The sequence below is a fragment of the Callorhinchus milii genome, unplaced genomic scaffold (genome assembly GCF_018977255.1).
Source record: "Callorhinchus milii isolate IMCB2004 unplaced genomic scaffold, IMCB_Cmil_1.0 Scaffold3, whole genome shotgun sequence".
NCBI classification, from domain to species: Eukaryota; Metazoa; Chordata; class Chondrichthyes; order Chimaeriformes; family Callorhinchidae; genus Callorhinchus; species Callorhinchus milii.
In genome coordinates this window covers 69,328,873-69,349,521 of record NW_024704744.1, presented here as the reverse complement: position 1 = coordinate 69,349,521, position 20,649 = coordinate 69,328,873, and the positions used below count along the sequence as shown (strand labels likewise).

The 20,649-nt window shown below is 44.5% G+C and overlaps 1 protein-coding gene across 1 annotated transcript; it reads left to right on the top strand.

The window, feature by feature from the left end:
- The first annotated feature begins 855 nt into the window (after nt 1-855).
- Nucleotides 856-17,342, top strand: LOC121848008 (cancer-related nucleoside-triphosphatase-like). Its single transcript, XM_042333775.1, has 5 exons — nt 856-940; nt 13,731-13,893; nt 13,983-14,088; nt 14,353-14,562; nt 16,387-17,342. Exons 1-5 carry the CDS (start codon nt 868-870, stop codon nt 16,453-16,455), a joined length of 621 nt encoding a protein of 206 aa, XP_042189709.1. The 5' UTR covers nt 856-867; the 3' UTR covers nt 16,456-17,342.
- The last annotated feature ends 3,307 nt before the right edge of the window (nt 17,343-20,649 follow it).

Genomic DNA, 20,649 nt, shown 5'->3' with positions numbered 1-20,649 from the left:
CAGCCTTTCTGCCCCCAACCTATGAAACTCCATCCCACATTCCCTTCGCCTCGCTCCCTCCCTTGCCTCCTTCAAGGTGCATCTCAAAACCCTCTTCTTCGACCGCGCCTTCGGCCACCCTCCCCTCCCCGATGCTGACCCCCAGCTCGGGTCCAAATCCCCAACTGGGACGTCCTCCCGACGTGAAAGCCGTGATGCAAATGTAATTTTGTATTGTATTGAATAAGAGAAGTTTCTCTGGGGGTCTTGGCAAACAACCCCCCAGAAAAAAAACATCATTCACTTACTCACTTACTTACTTACATCCTGTAAGGCTGACTGACTGACTGACTGTCTGTTGGCTATCCTGTGCGCAAACTGACTGCTCTAACTGCTCGCAAAATAGTCGCGGCGCTTCACAGCAACCGCTTGCGAAGCACTTTCGAGACATCCTAATAATAATCCCTAACAAAACAAGACAATAGTAAATTGGTCATTTTCAATCCACGACTGTTTGCGGGACATCGCTGTGCGCAATTGGCTGCCGCGTTCGCCCACAAATATATAGTCGATTCACTTTACAGTGTGTTCTGTGCAGCGCTTTGGGACATCCTCCCGACGTGAAAAGCCCGATATCAAATGCAAGGATTATTATTATTATTATTATTATTATCCTCTCGACCGTGAAAGAGACGCCCTGGATAGCAAGTGCAGGGATTATTGTTATTTATTATGAGGATTTCTGGATTGCACCACGTGCACATCTTGGTTCCCAAACCAAATCTGGTGTGTGTGGGTGTGTGTGTGTATGTGTGGGTGTGTGTGTGTGGGTGTGTGTGGGGGTGTGTGTGTATGTGTGGGGGGGTGTGTGTGTGTGGGGGGGAGGTCATGCGCACGCGCGGTGGGGCGCCCCGCAGGGCTGGAGCTATGAAGAGACACGTGGTGTTGACGGGGCCGCCAGGTACACCTTCACAGTCACTACACTGAACTCAGCCCTCACGGCCTCTCTCTCACACACACAGAGGGGGGGGGGGGGGGAGAGGCCGGAGCTCGGCTGCTGTCTGTCTGCCTGAGGGCCGCTCGGGCTCACCCCCACCCCCAGGCCTCGGGCCCAGGGCCGCGCTCAGCCTCCGCGCGGCGCCGAAATCCTCCCCCAAAACACAGCGACGAGCGGGTGGGCGGCACAGGGCCGCGGGCAGCCCAGTGCCCGGCACCGCGGGGCCTCACAGGGCCGCGGGCAGCCCAGTGCCCGGCACCGCGGGGCCTCACAGGGCCGCGGGCAGCCCAGTGCCCGGCACCGCGGGGCCTCACAGGGCCGCGGGCAGCCCAGTGCCCCGCACCGCGGGGCCTCACAGGGCCGGGAGGGAGGGGCCGCTCACTGTCACTCTCATTCACTCACTCACTCACTCACTGTTGAGCAATTGCAGCAAAGGAGCGGCAGCCTATACCCCCCCCCCCCCCACCCCCCTGCTGTGACTGACTCTGGGGTGGCAGGGCTGGCGGGGTGAGCATGGCTGGTGGGATGGCAGGGCTGGTGGGGTGGCAGGGCTGGTGGGGTGGCCGGGTGAGCATAGCTGGTGAGGTGGCAGGGCTGGCGGGGTGGCAGGGCTGGCGGGTTGAGCATGGCTGGCGGGATGGCAGGGCTGGTGGGATGGCAGGGCTGGCGAGGTGGCAGGGGTGGCCGGGTGAGCATGGCTGGCGGGGTGGCAGGGCTGGTGAGGTGGCAGGGTGAGCATGGCTGGCGGGATGGCAGGGCTGGCGAGGTGGCAGGGTGAGCATGGCTGGCGGGATGGCAGGGCTGGCGAGGTGGCAGGGTGAGCATGGCTGGCGAGGTGGCAGGGTGAGCATGGCTGCCGGGATGGCAGGGCTGGCGAGGTGGCAGGGTGAGCATGGCTGCCGGGATGGCAGGGTGAGCATGGCTGGCGGATGGCAGGGCTGGCGAGGTGGCAGGGTGAGCATGGCTGGCGGGATGGCAGGGCTGGCGAGGTGGCAGGGTGAGCATGGCTGGTGGGCTGGCGAGGTGGCAGGGTGAGCATGGCTGCCGGGATGGCAGGGCTGGCGAGGTGGCAGGGTGAGCATGGCTGCCGGGATGGCAGGGCTGGCGAGGTGGCAGGGTGAGCATGGCTGGCGGGATGGCAGGGTGAGCATGGCTGGCGGGATGGCAGGGCTGGCGAGGTGGCAGGGTGAGCATGGCTGGCGGGATGGCATGGCTGGCACTTTAATGTTGGGCATGTGGTGGAACTGGATCATGTCTGTGTCAGTAAGAGAACGTGTGTGTCCCCGGAGTGAGGTTTGGTGCCACACAACCCACCCAATCCCACTCTCTCTGTCTGTCTGTCTGTCTCTGATAGTAATAATCCTTGCATTTGATATAGCGCTTTTCACGTCGGGAGGACGGCCCAAAGCGCTTCACAGAACACACTGTAAAGTGAATTGACTGTATATTTGTGGGCGAACGCGGCAGCCAATTGCGCACAGCAATGTCCCACAAACAGTCGTAGATTGAAAAGGACCAATTTATTATTGNTTTTTGTTTTGGAGGGATTATTATTAGGCTCTGTGTGGAGTAAGGAAACTTGCCCAAGGTTTCGCCCTCTGCCTGGAATTGAACTCGGGTCTCTCGCTTGCAAAGCGAGTGCTCTAACCACTGAGCTACAGGACTCCACTGTAACACTGCAGTCTGCCCTCTGTACAGTTGTGGAGAGTGACAAGGCTGTAATCAATTCAAAGAGTTCACATGGTTTAAACTGCAAGAGGGAAACTCATGCAGTTTATAAACGTCGCCTCGAATTATAGCTTGAAGTCACCTTCAGGCATTTCTTATTATTTGTAATGTTTACTGTTGCGGATTTTCATGGTGAGAGCTTATTACGTCCCGGGTCAGATTTTTTTTGTTGCGCTGCCAATGCAAGTAATGATGTGTTGACAGCGTGCCCCACACGCAGCGGGCACCGAGCGAGTATTAATAATTCCAATGTCATGGTCAGATTTATTCAAAAATCCGAACTTTACGATCACTTTCAAAGCTCCACGGCCTCGCCCAAGCCTCGCTCTGTGATCCTATCACCCCCTGGTCGCTCACACTGGCCTGCTTCTGCCCCACCATGGTTGGACAAGCTTGTAGGCATTCTGCCCCTGAGTTCCTGCGCCTTGTCCCTCCTTTCCACCTTAAGATCTATCTCTTCATTGGACTCTCTTCCCCCAAACCCCCCCCCCCCCCCCCCCCTCAATTCAGGCTCCAAGTCAACTGTATAATGTGCTTTTAGATGTCATCCCAATGTGAAAGACTCTATATAAATATAAAATTGCACCTTAGGTTCGGTATATATTTAAGAACACAAATCACAGATGTAAAAAAAGTCTCTTGGCTCACTGAAGAACTAATCTCACAAATAAATTAACTCCTATCATAGCTTCGAATTTTACTTTGAATAAAAACAATGCTTTTCCATTTGTTGTTTGGCAGATTATTCTAAAAATTCATCATTCTTTTGAATAAAGAAGTCTTCTTTCTAAATATACGTTTCAACAAATGTTATAGTTTTTAGGAGCTGGAAATTAGATTGGCTTTTTAATACCCCTATGTGAAGATGCTACATAAGTTCCAGTTGCTGTTATAACGACATTAACAAGATCAAGAGTGGTCTCATTGGACCATGTAGGAACTTCATTTAAGTTTAAAGCGTGTCTGAAATTGGCTGGATTAAAAGACAATTTAAAGTGGTAGTTCCAGTTGCAGGGCTTGGAATTGAATCAATGTCCGTAAAATTAGATTTATGCTACATCTGTTACATCTGTTTATCTGGGAAGAGCATTGACTTGACACTAAGTGTGATCTGACCAGTGCATCGTAAAGCTTTAGTGTAATTTCTGTAGGCTGTGTTCTGGCTATATACCCCAGCATTGTTTTTGTGTTTTTAAATTGCTTCAGCACATTGTCTGGACATTGAAAGTGACATGTTTACTATTGCTCCCAGCTCCTTTCTAAGTTGCCCTGCTCTAATTTTATTCCATTCATTGTATACCGCTGCCTCACATTTGTTTCTCCCCTATATCTAATACTTTAGATTTATCATAGAAAATTTTCCATTTTAATCGTTCATTTGATTAACCCAGCCTTTGACCTGCGCTTGCTAGGTGGATATTTTGAATGGATACATTTTGTGAATAAAATTGAAATGGTTGTGATTTAATAAATGGATAGAATGACAAAAGATATGGTGGTGACCTGTTATTGCAACAGTGGAAACCCAACATGAAAAAGTTTGTTTTGAGTTACAGCAACACACCTGTTCTTGTTCTCCTTCTGTCTCTCCCTCTCCTCACCCCCGTAGAGGTGAATTCCCCTTGTCTGGGACAAAGGACAGCTTTGTGGTGTGTTCACATTAATAGTTTGACATCCACTTTTACAAATTATGACCTTAAGAGTGATGCCGCGTTTCACCCACAACTATACAGTCAATTCACTTTACATATATTCTGTGAAGCACTTTGAGACATCTATAAGACCGTGAAAAGCGCCATATCAAACGCAAGGATTATTATCATTATTATATGGTAAAAGGCTCGATAGAAATGTCTGCAGACTGAACAGTCCCACCCTTCCAGTTGAGGAGAGTAGTGTGAGGAAAGAGCAGAAAATCCTGAAAATTACTCACCCCTGTTTAAAAATTGTGTTGTCCTCATCTGAAGTTTCTTCTTGTGACTAGCCTGAATTAAGCTACTTTTAGAAAGGCAAATGACCTATAATACAAGCTGCCTTCATTTCCACATGAGCTACAACGAGTCAGAACACATATGTAATTAGTTTTATCGCTATTATCAATATTCTTCCTCAATCCCTGCACTTTAGTTACGAGAAATATAAAGTATTGCAAATGGGGTAGAAAAAGAGTCACTCTTGATAGTTATTTAATTGCTAACATTTTAATTGGGCTAGCAGTGTTTTTCTTAAATATCTTGTGAAGTTCAGCCAATTGTTTTAGGGTAAGAGCAAGCAAATTGTAATGCACCTTTTCCCGACAAGTTGGGTAGGTTTCCAGCTCTTTTATCGATGTAACTGTGTGAGGGATTGCATGGAGATTGGAGGTGAGCCAACATTGTAGTAGCACCATTGTGATCTTTTTGTTTAATGGAATACATTTATTTGATAATAATTTGGGGGTGGATGGAAAGCATATCATGTAACCATTAGACAAATATCCATCGATGAGTCAGTGGATATTTGTCTAATGGTTACATGATATGCTTTCCAGTACTGTGTTATTTAAAAGGTGAGTTGTATGTTGCTGCTTCAGTGCTGTACTATTCTGTGACAGAATAGTAGGATGCAGTTTCCTACTATGAGCTTGGCAGTGCTGCCAGGGGGAAGGTGTCAAGCAGAGGCTTGTCATGTTTCCACAGGAAAGGAAAGTCAACAGCAACTTACTTTGCAGTAATTCTGCTGCAGAGCTGATCTTATTTACAGAGCAGAACTAGCAGAGACTTGAGAGCAGGACTGGCAGAGACCTGAGAACCATTCGCTGGTGGACAGCATAGAAGGCCCAAAATCAGAGCCCACTCATCTGATTGTTGAGTGGGTAAAGTACTGCATTTTATTTAAATTCTGAAAAACATATAACCAGTAAAATAAGTGTGCAGAAGTTTGTGTTGAGGGTATTTGTAATGTCCACATAATGTATAACATTCAAATTGTTCCAAGGATTTCGTTTTTCATGTAAAGCTGAAAGACTTGCAGCTTTTCTTTCAAAAAAAATCTGAAAGCAGTTCATGTGTGTATTGAAAGTTTAAGAGAATGTCACAAAGAATTCTGAAGTTTGTCATTCTGATGGTCGAGCTGGTAGTGTCAGCACCTGAATTGATTACAATGAATAAGATATGCTCCTTAAAAAAATCACAACATTTCAACATTGTGGTGTCCTGTAGCTCACTGGTTAGAGCATTTGCCTCACAAGCGAGAGACCTGGGTTTGATTCCCGGCAGGGCAAAACCTTGGGCAAGTTTCCTTACTCCACAAGCCTGATAATAATCCCTCAAGAAAACTAAACAATAATAATTTGGTCACTTCAATCCATGACTGTTTGTGGGACACTGCTGTGCGCAATTGGCTGCCGCGTTTCGCCCACAAAAATGCAGTCAATTCACTTTACAGTATATTCTCTAAAGCGCTTTGAGACTTCTAGAAGACGTGAAAAAGTGCTATATCAAATTCAAGGATTATTATTATTAGGATTATTAAGTTGCAATCATGTGGTCTTTCTTGACTTCTTTGCACACATCCCCCGCCCTGCCTCATTTCCCCACCCATGGCCCCACCATCGGCAGCCGGACCTTCAGCCTTTCTGCCCTCACTCTCCATCCGTAGTGACAGTACCTGAATTGATTACAATGAATAAGATATGCTCCTTAAAAAAATCACAACATTTCAACATTGTGGAGTCCTGTAGCTCAGTGGTTAGAGCACTCGCTTTGCAAGCGAGAGACCTGAGTTCAATTCCAGACAGGGTGAAACCTTGGGCAAGTTTCCTTACTCCACACGCCTAATAATAATCCCTCCAAAAACCCCAAACAATAATAAATTAGTCATTTTCAATCTACGACTGCTTGTGGGACATTGCTGTGCGCAATTGGCTGCCGCGTTCGCCCACAAATATACGGTCAATTCACTTTACAGTGTGTTCTGTGAAGCGTTTTGGATGTCCTCCCGACCTGAAAAGCGCTATATCAAATGCAAGGATTATTATTATTATTCCCTTCCCTTGCCTTCTTGAACATCTGTCTCAAGACCTTCTTCCTCTTTGACTGTGACTTCAGTTGTCTTCACCATAGCCCCTCTCCCACCCCCCAAATCCAACCCAGAGCTTGGGTGCAAACCATCGACTGTCCAGCACCTTGGAACATCGTTCCAACATGCAAGACACAATATTAAATGCAATTTTTTGTTGTTGCTTCAGCTACAAAATACCTCTGGTAGTTGAGGTTCGAGGCTTGGTCTCCAAGTTGCTTATTTTTCCACGATACAAAATCAAAAGCGATCTGAGAAGCAGTGCTCAAGGTAACTCTCTCTCCTCTGGGTTTCGCTGAATGACCTGTATCTGTCTCATTTAAAAAATGATCTGCGGGGAGATATAATAACATTTCTGAAAGGGTTTTCTGGAGGAAACTGATAACAATTGAGCCCTCTGTCCCCTATGATAATATAAAGTCATTTTAAAATTTAATATAAAAATGGACAATTACAATAAATTATTCTGGTTGGCTTTCTTTCATCTCCTTCTAAATGACTTCCAGCGCCTTCTTTAGGGCCTTTAATTCTATCAATCCATAGCTTGTCTCTTTACCTAAAGTCCTTCTCTCTGTTCCTACAGGACTGAGAAATACTACTCCTTGCTGCAGTTTAAACATTTCTTCCAGATTGGGTGCCTTTAAATCTCCCTAATCTTGTCGACCATTTCAGTTCTGAAATTTCACTTGCTATTGATGGTACAGGAACGAAGCAGCTTCAATCTCAGTCTTCCCTTTTTCTGATTTTCCTCGATGAGATTCTGCCTTTGCAGAATCTCTGAGTCCTGTAGCTCAGTGGTTAAAGCACTCGCCTCGCAAGCGAGAAACCTGGGTTCGATTCCCGGCAGGGCGAAATGTTGGCCAAGTTTCCTTACTCCACACCCTCTGTTTACCCAGCAGTAAGTAGGAACCCGGTTGTTAGTTGATTGGCAGATCACTTTTCCAGGGGTAATAATTCTGTTTTTTAAAAAAAATTGGTTACTCAATCCACAACTTTTTGTGGGAACTGCTGTGCGCAATTGGCTGCTATGTTTTGCCCACAAAATATAGTCAATTCACTTTACAGTATATTCTGTGAAGCGCTTTACGACGTCATGAAGACGTGATAAGGCGCTATATCAAATACAAGGATTATTATTGTGACAGTGGTTCAGTTAATCCTAAACAAGGGTTCCCATTGATGTTGCCATTTCTTTTTAGAATTGTTATTTAACTTATGTCAAAACGAGTTAAGTGCCAAAGTGACTTCCTATCACCATGTACGTACCCTGAATCTATAGCAGCTCTGCTTCAAATGATATTGGAGTTGCATTTAGCTCAAAATTAATTCTAGTCTGACGAAAGGAGACAAGTAAATAAAACAACTGACTAGCTACTCTGGAAGTTAGCTAGTATGATAGACTAGTGAGCATTTCAATGCTGAAGTTACTAACATGATCTGTTGCTATTGCTTTATTCTCCGTAAAGTGCCCCCCAATTTCACCAGGACAAAATAATAAATAATTCTTGCATTTGATCTAGCGCTTTTTCATGTCGTTGAGACGTCTCAAAGCGTTTCACAGAATATATTGCAAAGTGGATTGACTGTATTCTGTGGGCAAAACTAAGTGACTTGCTTAGTTCCAATTCTGGAATGGCCATTACAGAGCAACTCAGAGGTCTATTTCCTGTTGGTTTTTAAAACGGTATTTTTCACTTGTCTCAGCTTCCAGATTTTGAAAAGTATTTCCTCGCCAGAAATTTCTCTTCCCTTTCAACCTCTTAACAATCACAATTTATCCCCTCCAATTTCACACTGTGTGAATACACAAACTACCCGTCCCTCCTCCATGTTACAGTGCACGTGTGATTATTGTTCAAACATTAGATAGTGACTACACGCCTAGATGCCTTGTCCAAGCTGCTGTTTCGTTCTGCAGACCTCAACAGAACATGTTAATTTGAACATTAAACTCATTAGGCAATGAACCAGGTCAGACCTGGTGTCTCCACTGCTCAATCTGATAGCATACAGATATTTTATGTTACATTTATAAATGGAGTGAAATTTTCTCCATAGTTAATGAAAACTCTCTGCACTTGGGTGCAATGTAGAAAACTTGTGTAAACCTTTTATAAATTATTTTCAATAAGGTCCCTCTATGGTTGGGGTAAGGCAAAGTGCATTTTATTTATGAAGTGCTGGAAGGCCATTATTATCATGTGGTATGTGAACTAACGATTCCAGTGTTACCAAATACAGGCTATATTGCTTAGTGCCCTTGATTTTGTACCTTCTGTTTCTAAAATTGAACTTGAAGTTTAGCAGCACTGCCTTTGTGTTATCCAGTGGGAGAGCTGCCCCGAGTTTGTGGAGTATTAATGAAGAAAATAGGATTAATGTACTTGTTTCTAGGGGTGCGATTGCTATTTTCCAAGTGAAAATAGTAATATCAATTCTATTTTATATATAAAAATATCCAGTTTTGCAGGGTATACTTGCTTTCCCCATATGGGGAATGTACCATTTATTGTAAGAATGATGAATACTTAAGACTCACTGATACTGACTGCAGTTGGGCTCTGCTCAGAAGAATAGAGTGTGTGTGTGTATGTTTGCGTGCAAAGGGGCAGATGGAGGGGAAACAACATTTACCAGTTGGTTGAGCTGGGAATATTAACCAATGGTTAATAGCATATATTTTATACATAATGCATACATTTCTGCATTTAAAAAATGGTTCGGTAGTACAGTAGCAGTAATGATTTTCAAAGCACAAAAGCACCATGATTTTTCTCAGTGTAACGTACACATTCTGACAGTATTACATTCTTCATTGTAACTATTTGTCCAGCTCACTGTACTTGCTAGCTTTGTGTATCCTGGTCTAAAGTAAAGCTGGTAGCAGATACGTGGGAATCAACATTTTATGGTTCATGCATAAAAAAATCATGCACTATACTTCAACTTCTCACCACATTTCATGCCGCTCCTTTGGAACATTCCGAGTTCAGAATAGCACTCAGCACTGTTCAGTGCCTAAAATACAGTATACGATGGTCAAACAGTCCACAGTCATAGATAGCACGGTAAAACTCACAAGTTATATCAGTCAGGACTATAACATTTAATATGACTTACGCAAAGTCCGAGTTGCAGGCAAACTTGTGTAAACCGTATAAAATCGGATTTCATCAATACTCAGTGTTGTAATTCATGCAGCCGGTAAGTGCGCACGTGGCACTTCATCACTGCAGCTGGTAAGTGTGCACGCGCCGATGGGTCAAAACTACGTTTCCCGTTATTCGGTGTGTCTTGACCTGTTGCCGCCTGCACACTTACCGGGCAAGCATTGGAATCACACTGAGTCGTGGGAAATGAAGTTTCCGCATGCAATCAACGAGTCAGGATGTCATATCCCATGGTTCAATGCAGACGATAAGTACGAGAATAATAGAGGGTAGAGGAGAGAACGTTATGAATTAGGAGATGATAAATACAGCTTGTGCAAAGAAATCTATTATACATATATATCCACATAAATGGTTTTGATAGGAAACTGAATGGGACTTGGATGGATGTGCGATTTAGGTGATTAAACGATTTCTAACGTATGTCTTCAAATCCCTCCACTTCTCTGCAACCCCCTACCTCTCTGACCTCCTCTCTCCTCACAACAATGCCCATTGCCTTCGTTCCACCGGGTCTGGCCTCCTCCTCGTCCCCTGAGTCCTCCGCTCCACCCTCAGCGGCCGTGCCTTCAGCCACTACGCCCCGAGGCTCTGGAACTCCCTTCCTTGGAAACCTGGCTCACCCCAGGCAACACCTTCCCCCTCACGGAGGCCACACCACCCGGCTACACCTCCCACCACATCCCTCGCCCCAACCGCCGTGGCGGTGGTGTTGCCCTTATCTCAAGGACACCACTTGCCCTATCCCCCTACTCCTCTGGCTCTTTCCCCTCTTTTGAGCACCTCACCCTCTCCCACCCCTCCTTCCTCTCACTTAAAATCCTCCTCCTCTACCGGCCCCCTAAAACCTCTCCCACCTTTATCTCTGATATCTCAACACTTCTCACATCTCTCTGCCTCTGCTCTGATCGCCTCATCATCCTGGGCGACTTTAACCTGCACTTCACCCCCTCCTGCTCAATCTCCTCAGATTTCTCTTCCCTGCTCTCCTCGCTCAACCTCTCCCTCCACATCAACTCCCCCACTCACAGTCACGGCCACCCACTCGACTTGGTGATCACCCGGGGCCTCAGTGTCTCGGATGTCACTATCACCGACAAGGCCATCTCCGACCACCACTTCATCTCCTTCACCACCTCCACCCCCCTCCCCACCTCCACCAGACCCACCACCATCTTCTACCGCCCCTGGAAGAAGTTACCCCCACAATCCCTAACCGCTGCCTTGGAGTCCTCTGAACTCCTCTCCCTCTGGCCTTCAACCCTCACTGACCCCTCTTCTGCTCTCACCCTCCTCCACAACACCCTCTCCTCCACACTTGACACTCTTGCCCCTATCACCTCCCGTACTGTCTCCTACTCTCGCTCCTCCCCCTGGTTCACCACCCACCTCCGCTCACTGAAGAGCCAGGTGCGGGCCGCTGAACGCACCTGGGTCAAATCTGGCCTAACGGTCCACCGACAAATCTGGCTGGACCTCCTCAAAATCTACCGCTCCACTCTAGCCTCGGCCAAGTCGTCCTTCTACTCCAGGATAATCCTGGAGGCGAAGGACAACCCCAGGCTACTGTTCTCTACCACATCCCAACTCCTCCGTCCCCCCCGCCACCCCGCGCAGGTCATCTCCTCCAACCTTCACTGCGAGGAGATGCTGGATTTCCTTGAATCCAAGATCAAGGGAATTCGCTCCGCGGTCACTTCCCCTCCAACATCCACCCACCTCCCACCCCCTCCCTCCCACACTCCGACTCCTACCCATCCTCCCCTACACACTTTCGTACCCGTTTCCCCACCCTCTGTCACCAAACTCATCCTATCCCTGAAACCCACCACCTGCTCCCTTGACCCCATCCCCACTCCACTCCTTATCTCCCAGCTCCACCTCCTTGCCCCACATATCACAGACATCGTCAACCTGTCCCTCTCCTCTGGCTCTGTTCCCATTCCCTTAAAAACTGCCACCATCACTCCCACCTTAAAAAAACCCTCCCTTGATGCGTCGCAGCTATCAAGCTACCGGCCCATCTCCAACCTCCCCTTCCTGTCCAAGGTCCTGGAACGAGTTGTCGCCTCCCAGCTGCGCTCTTTCCTCTCCACCCTTCACTATTCGAACCCCTTCAGTCGGGTTTCCGTGCTGCCCATAGCACAGAAACTGCCCTGGTCAAGGTCACCAATGATATCCTGACCATCTGTGACCAGGGCTCCCTCTGCCTCCTCGTCCTCCTCGACCTATCGGCAGCATTCGATACGGTCGACCACGCTATCCTCCTCCACCGCTTGTCCTCCCACCTCAACCTTCAAGGCACTGTCCTTGAGTGGTTTAGGTCGTACCTCTCCCACCGTCTTCACTTTGTCTCCACAAATGGTTTTTCCTCCACCCCCCGCACTGTCTCGTGCGGTGTCCCTCAGGGCTCTGTCCTCGGTCCCCTCCTCTTCACCCTCTATATGCTCCCCCTCGGTGACATCATCCGCAGACATGGGGTTAACTTCCACATGTATGCGGATGACACCCAACTCTACCTTTCCTCCTCTACCCTCAACTCCACGACCACCGATGTCCTGACAGCTGCCTGTCCGACATCGAGTCCTGGACGAGAGACAACTTTCTTCAGCTCAACGTGCGAAAAACTGAGGCCCTCCTGATTGGCTCACGTCAGCGCCTCCGCACCTCAGGCGCTGACAGCATCAGCATCCAAGGCTGCACTCTCCACCTCTCAAAGCCAGTCAGGAACCTCGGGGTTCTGTTCGACCCTGAGCTGTCCTTTCTCCCTCATATCCGCGCCACAACTGGCACCGCCTTCCATCACCTCCGGAACATCGCCAGACTACGGCACTACCTCACCCCTCACGCTGCTGAAACCCTGGTCCACGCCTTTATCACCTCAAGGCTGGACTATGGGAACTCTCTCCTCGCCGGCCTTCCCGGCACCTCCCTCCACACTGCAGGTCATTCAGAACTCTGCAGCTCGTGTACTGTCCCGCACCAGGCTTCGCGACCACATCACTCCCACCCTCGCTCGCCTCCACTGGCTCCCCATCCCCCAGAGGATCGAATTCAAGATCCTCATCCTCACCTACAAGGCCATTCACGGCCTTGCTCCCTCCTACCTCTCTGACCTACTATCCCCCTACCTACCTGCCCGTACCCTCCGTTCCTCTGGCTCCGGTCTGCTCCACATCCCCCGCCCCAACCGCCCTACCATCGGTGGCCGGGCCTTCAGCCTCTCAGCCCCGAGGCTCTGGAACTCCATCCCCAGTGCCTTCGCCGCTTCCTCCCTTTCCTCCTTCAAGGCCGGTCTCAAGACCTTTCTCTTTGACCGTGCCTTCAGCTCCCCTCTCGACTCTCTACCCCCTCCTCGCTCCCTCCCTTCCCTCACCCTGACCATTTCCCCCCTGACCCAACTGTGCAGCGCCTTGGGACGTCCTCCCGACGTGAAAGGCGCTCTATAAATGGAATCCTGTTGTTGTTGTTGTTGTTCCTCACTCCCTTTGCCTCGCACCCCTCTCTTCCTATTTTCAGATCTCAGCTGAAGACCTTCCTTTTCGACCGCACTTTTGGTCACCTTCTCCCCCCTCCCGCTGGCTCAGCCCCGGGATCCGTTACTGTAAAGTGCTCTGAGACGGTTGTCGTTGTTGTATGCAAATTTTATTGTATTATCTTAACAGGATTTCTGGTAATGAGATTACATTTCTATGGCAAATGATTCATTTGTGCAATCAAACTGGTTTAACAACGAATTAATGCAACAAATCTACACGCATCTCTGAAAGAAATTTGCTTTTTATGTATTTTTCTAGGTGTTGGAAAAACCACTTTGATCCACAAGGCTATGGATGTGCTGAAATCTTCTGGGATTTCTATTGATGGATTTTACACAGAGGAAGTCAGACAAAGTGGACGAAGAGTGGGATTCGATGTTGTTACTTTGTCTGGTAAGCGAGGAACTTTGTCCAGAACTAGGTATCGATTGGTTTTCTTTCCTCCAGTCTATTAAATTCTTTTTGTAAGGTCTGAAATTTATTTTTTTCAAAATGTTTTCCTGTTTTTAGTAATGATTCAGGTGGTGTGAACAGAGCTCGACGTGAATACAGAGTCGGTCAGTATGTAGTGGATCTTCCATCGTTTGAACTCCTGGCTTTGCCACTTCTCAGAAATGTAGGTACCATCTCATGACCTCAAAAGATACATTCATCCTTTGTGCTTTCCATCTGTTGTAACTGTATCCCTAGACCGTATGCCATTTAACAAGTGTGACTTCCTCCATTTATGGAGATTCAATATTAAGTAGAAAGAATTAATGATCTGGGTAGTTGAGAAAATGCTATCCAGAAATATGAACCCACTGATGCCATTAGAAAAATCAATAGGTTAATAGTGTAATACTTTTTTTCCCCCCCTTTCTCCTCTTAACTCTTGTAGATTGATGCTGGAGATAGTACTGGGAATAAGGTATATGTGATCGATGAGATTGGGAAAATGGAGCTCTTTAGCCAACCCTTCATCCAGGCAATACGTCAAATCCTCGATGGAGCAGGTTCAACAATACTCGGGACCATTCCTGTGCCTAGAGGAAAACCCCTAGGACTTGTAGAAGAAATCAGAACCAGAAGTGATGTAAGAATGTTTAATGTAAGAGCATGATTATGACAATTTAAAACTTGAGTGGACATTAAATACACAAATCATTCTATACTTTTTTTATAAACATTTTCCTAATTGTGAATATTGTATTCCGCCCACAAAAATCACAGGCAATTTACTTTACAATATATTCTGTGAAGTGCTTTTTGAGACATCTCACCAATGTGATAAAGCTCTATTTCAAATCCTATGACTATTATTATTATGAGGAGTTTTACTTAATAAAAAGTATGTTAGCTCTTCTTTTCTTGAAAATTGGTCTCACAATAAGAGGTGGTAATGAATACCCAATACTATGTCTGGGAATTGGTAACCTTTGCAGTTCCACAATGATCTATTTTGAATCCTCTTCTTTTCACACATTTTGTGAATAAAATAGTGTTAGTAGTGTTATCAAATTATTTTTTCTCAAGCTATAGTAATAATCCTTGCAGTTGATATAGTGCCTATAACTTCTCAAAGCAATTTACAGTAATTACTGTTAAATATATTTATAGATAAGCATGGCAGCCAGATGCACAGTCGTGTCCCACAAATGACGGGAGTTCAGTAACCAATTTTACCTGGAGGATTGCTGGCTAGGACACCAGGAGAAACGCCTTTCTTTTTCGAAGTGTCATAGATTGTTTAATGTCTAGATGCCATCCAAAGAGTATTGCCTCTAACCTTGCAACACTTCCCCAACACTACTGGAGTGTCAGCCCACAGAGCCAACTTAGCCGAACTAACATTATGTGACCAGGGAAATAGCAAGAACAGGAAGATAATAAGATGAGAAGTGGCAAATAATTTTAATGTGGATAAATGTTCAGTAAATCATTTAGGAAAAGGAAATGTAAACTTGCTTACTATGAACAAATATTTACTACTAGAGACATGGGGATGTGATTTACTGACCAGGCACCAAAAGTATCTATTCAGTGGAAAGTTTGTGAATGAAGAAATCAATTGCTTGGCGTCATTTGAAAAGTATTAGATTACAAGTCAGAACAAGTTACATTAATGTTGTATAGATCACTGACGAGGTCAATTCTGGAATATCCTATGTGGTTCAAGTCCCTGAAAAAGGGACATGAAAGCTTTAAAAATAGTTCAGGAAAGAGTAAACAAGGTTGACTCGAAGTCTCAGGATACATTGTTATTAAGACCATCTTGTTGGTCGGCTGGGTGTCTGACACTTGACCATTGTAAGTATCCAAATTAGACTGATTTTCCATGTAATGTATTCCATTTATACATGACAATTTCCCCGTGTCTGGAGTGGAATGCACTCTTCCTGTGGGAATACGTGTGCTTACCTAATTCCAGATCACATTTTGGTGCAGATTGTCAAGAGCAAAGGCCTGGGAACCCCACTGTGTGCATTTACTGTTGAAGTTTAACCAGCTAAAATGTACAGCTTGTCATTGAGAGCACTGTCTGGCTTCCCACGACTTGTCCAGCTTGGACCACCCAACCTGTTAGGGTTTGGGCTTGTAATTTTAAATTAGGGATCAATGGAGGTGGGCTGGAAATGATAGGCTAATCATTCAATGCATGACTTGTGGATGAAACACATTTGATGGCCTTTTCTCATTCATTGTTTTCCTTATAATAATAACCTTGGTATTTGAAACATTTCAAAGTGCTTCACAGAATTTTTCTGTAAAAAAAGTGTGGTGACTATTTCTTCAAAGCAATGTCACACACACAATGTGAATGACCAATTTTTTTTTATCTTTCCACTCCCCCCCCCCCCCCCCCCCAGCTTTTGATGTGACCTTGACAATAACACTGAATATTAATTAAACAGTAACATTGTTTATTTTACAGATTACAAAGGAGAATAGAAACAGTATTGTACAAGAAATTATCTCTGCAGTGCAAGAGTGCAGAAAGTAAATGGAAACTAACTGGATCATCGTGAAGGATCTGGCATTTGGCTTTCATTGTTGATAATTACAGGAAAGATATGCTTCTATAAACTGCAACTCTGGGTTTTATCTTTGCATTTTTTTGTGGTTTACATTTGTGGATTATTTTTCTTTGCTTCAGTACAACTGTACTGTATTATGTAACACATAAACATACTTCAATTTACTTTCACCCTCCCCCTATACTGGATTGCATTATTTCAATGGAGTAATGGAGTCAAGCCAAGCTGACAGCACTGTGTTCTTGTACAAATGTAATTTGTATTTCATACCCCAGTTTGTGCATATTCTGTTAAGGTGTTTGAAATCTTACAGAAAATTGCACTTTCTATATTGTGGCATTTAATCAATAAAAGCAGACAGAACCCAAGCAGCAAGTGGACAACGAAAAGATGGGCTGTGAAACCTTAACCCAGTTTAGGAACAACGGTAGAGCCTTTTACTGAACTCAAACTGAAATTGTAAACAGCTCCAAAAGTATTATCACATGGGTTGATAATAAAAGCAAAACTGCTTTGATAAGAGAAAGTAGTTTTTAGCTTATTTTTGTAATTGGACAAAATCCACATTATTAAATTACCCCCCATAAGTTTTGCTGCCTGAATTCTGTATCCACTTTTAAAACAGTTGCAGCTGTTGCAAATGCTCTCATTGCTACCCACATCAATAAGTTCCATGAAATGGCTGATATGATCAATCAAAAAAACCCTCTGGGTTGTCTGCGCAAATAAAAAGTGAAAATAAATTTCTAAAAGTTAAAAGTTCATCTCCACCACAGTAACAACTGTACTGCAAGCTCTGTCAGTGCTGCCTTGATGTTTGGATCTGTCTGTCAATTAAAATCCATGTTCCTTTTATGCTTTTGGAGTGATGACATTGCTTCCAGCAGTAGAGCGATTCAGAGTGGGAAACATGATTTATATCTGGTTGCTCCATATCGTTCTTGCCTGGTGGGGTTGGAGGGGTGGGGGCTGGAAAGGATGTACAACCAAGTGTATTTTTTGGTAAGCTGGGTGTCTGATACCCATCACCCTGCTTAAGAGTCTCCAAACCAAACTACATAATATGAGTTCCACATAAATATGAGATAACTAGCTACCAGCAGTTATAAAAGGGAATTTAGGAGAAATTTCTTTATGTAGAGAGTGGTAAGAATATGGAATTCGCTCCTGAAAGCTGTCATTCAAACAAAGAGCATAAAAATAAATAATAATCCTTGCATTTGACATAGCGCATTATCATGTCTTCAAAACATCTCGAAGCACTTCACAGAAATATACTGTAAAGTGAATTGACTGGATATTTTGTGGGTGAAACGCAGCAGCCAATTGCACGCAGCGGTGTCCCACAAACAGTTGTGGGTTGAGTGACCAAATTATTATTATTTAATTATTGAGATTTAATTTGAAATAAATGTTTGCCAATGTACAGAAACTCTTTAATATCAATTTAAAAAGATTACCATACCCAATGTACTTTAAACGGTATTCTCAAACCATAGAGGGGATTTACAAGCAGTATGGGGGAGCCAATAGCTCTTTTGTCCCTACCTAGGTGCTTGAACCCACAACCGTCTCACTTAGAGGCGAGAATGCTACCAATTGAGGCAGGCTGAAACCAGAAAAAAAAGCATCAATGTATTTTAAGAGGAAATCGATGCATACAACGGGGAGAAGGGAATAGAGTGGTAGAGAAGAAGGGATAGGAGGGATGGAGGTTTATCGAAGCCAACTCAGTCCCAACAAGGCTCTTTTCTCTTCCAATTGATACCTTTGAGGTCTTCTCCCTCCAAAAAAAAAACAATAATAAATTGGTCATTTTCAATCTCCGACTGTTTGTGGGACATTGCTGTGCGCAATTGGCTGCCGCGTTCGCCCACAAATATACAGTCAATTCACTTTACAGTGTGCTGTGAAGCAATTTGGGACGTCCTCCCGACGTGAAAAGCGCTACATCAAATGCAAGGATTATTATTATTCTCCTGAGCTGTGCAAAGGCATAATACTGTACCACATTTGGGGGACCATCACCATGTTACAGTGACTGGCCCAGTGTTCAAGAAGGTGAGTCTGACAACCATAAAAATACAACAAGCTCACGACCAAAATAAAAGGTTTAAGAGCAGCGGCGAAAAAAACTTTTAAAAAAACTACATACACCTTGAACGGGATATAAAGTAGCGATACAGTAGTCTTCAAAATCAAACACCAAGGAAGCAAGTCTTTTGAATATCTTCTAAAACTGTGGATACTTATTAAAGCTCCAAATCGGTGCAGCTTTATCTGTACTGTATTTAATAGAAAATGAAATGCCTTGAGTTAAGTCTTACCAGAAAGATTAATCTATTATTCTCCTCAACATATTGTTTGACCTACTGTAGCCTGCCAGCATTTTCTGTTTTATTTCAAATCAACATCATTCACAATTTTTCTTATCTTTTCCTTGAGAATTTGCCACTGATTTGTATTGGTCTGGTTCTCGCTTTGTTGATAAACACTAACCATAAAACGATTACTTTGTGTAATGCAGCTATCTTAAACTCATGAATTTCAGATAAAGATGTTTTTTCCACATGCTATGGATTTGGCTCTTTCAATACTCCAAAGAGTCGTTTCTCTATATCTGCTCATTGAAAATTAGGTGACAGAATGCTATAAACTGCGCTTGTGAGTTTATATTTAGCTTTATCCTGTGCTATCGTACTGTGCTATTCTTAAACTGCACTCTATTTAATGCCTTGTCTACTTCATGCTTTCTTTACTGGCGGTCATATGCCAAAATCAAAAGAGATAGTTATCACCTTTTACAAAAATCATATATTGCAAACAGTTTTCATCGAACTTATTTATTAAACTTGTCTCTCTGTTTTTGAAAAGAAAATGTTTAAACACCGGGTGCTAATGACCTTGTGAGGGGTAGAAGCTTGGAGAGATTATTGAGGCTGGCAGTGTGAGAGGCTGAATTAACTTAGTTTGAATAGCACCGTTAATGAAGCCCCCTGGGTTTAGAATTGGTTCACTGGTGATGCTCTCACACAGTTGGATCAGTAAATCCTCCCTGCCATTTCCCAAATGGCATTCACTGTTTAAACCAAAATATTTGAAAACAAGCTTGACACAAGTGGGGCAGAAATCAACACAATGTTGAAAGTGAGCATAACTTTGAAACTACAGGTATTTGATTTTTAATGGTGGTGATCTTAAAGTGTTATGCTCAGTAATGCGAGCCACAGTATGGGGGTGGGGGGTTGGGGACAGGACACATCCTCTGTAATATAATGATCAAACCAAGCACAGCATAGGCTAATTTCAACATAACATTTCAATTTATGGACAACAAGCAATTATACAGCGCCCTTCACGCAGGTAATGTTTTGGGGCGCTTAAGAACGGCGTGGCTTGACACCAAGCCTCAGACCTAACCTATATAATAATAGTCCTTACATTTGATATAGTGCCTTATCACGTCTTCCGAGACATCTCAAAGCACTTCACAGAATATACTGTAAAGTGTAGTGACTATATTTTGTGGACAAAACACGGCAGCCAATTGCACACAGCAGTGTCCCACAAATAGTTGTAAATTGAAGTGACCAGTTTGTTATTTTGTTAAGGAATTATTAAGCCCCCAAAAAACCATCCGCCAATCGACTAACAACCGAGTTCCTACTTAAAGGCAATATATAAATGTAAGATATTGTAACATGGCAAAGTTAAAACTGTTTTTCTACAGTTCTTGAAAAGACCTGGCTCCACATCAGGTCTCAGTTTAAGAATGTTCCATAATACTGAAAGATTAAGACACAATAGTCTTGCAGGCTAAGACTAGGTGGAACTTTGGACCTTAGGAAGGTTAAAGAGTGGTCAATCTGTTAAATTGTTTCTTCAGCAAGAATCACCTAGTCTTCCCATTCTGCATCCACCAAAGCATTCCTTACATAATCATCTTCAGCTACTATCCCAATCAACGGAATTATTTGTCCCCTGAGCAGCCACATGTGAGAAGTAACCATTTTAAAATCAGTCTTCTGGTTATGTTGCTCTATGAGCGCCCATCGGAAAATCTGTGAAAACAATGCAATGAGACAAGGGGATAGACTGGAAAGCTCTTCTTATGTCTCAGTCTATGCCATGTTGAAACAAGGCAATAAAAGATATTCAGT

Bases quoted from the DNA above. Each gene is read 5' to 3' on its own strand.
- LOC121848008 (XM_042333775.1), top strand. From the start codon at position 868: ATGCGCACGCGCGGTGGGGCGCCCCGCAGGGCTGGAGCTATGAAGAGA. The intron at 941-13,730 runs GTACACCTTCAC...GTATTTTTCTAG, and splicing joins GGTGTTGACGGGGCCGCCAG to GTGTTGGAAAAACCACTTTG. The intron at 14,563-16,386 runs GTAAGAGCATGA...TTTATTTTACAG, and splicing joins GTGATGTAAGAATGTTTAAT to ATTACAAAGGAGAATAGAAA.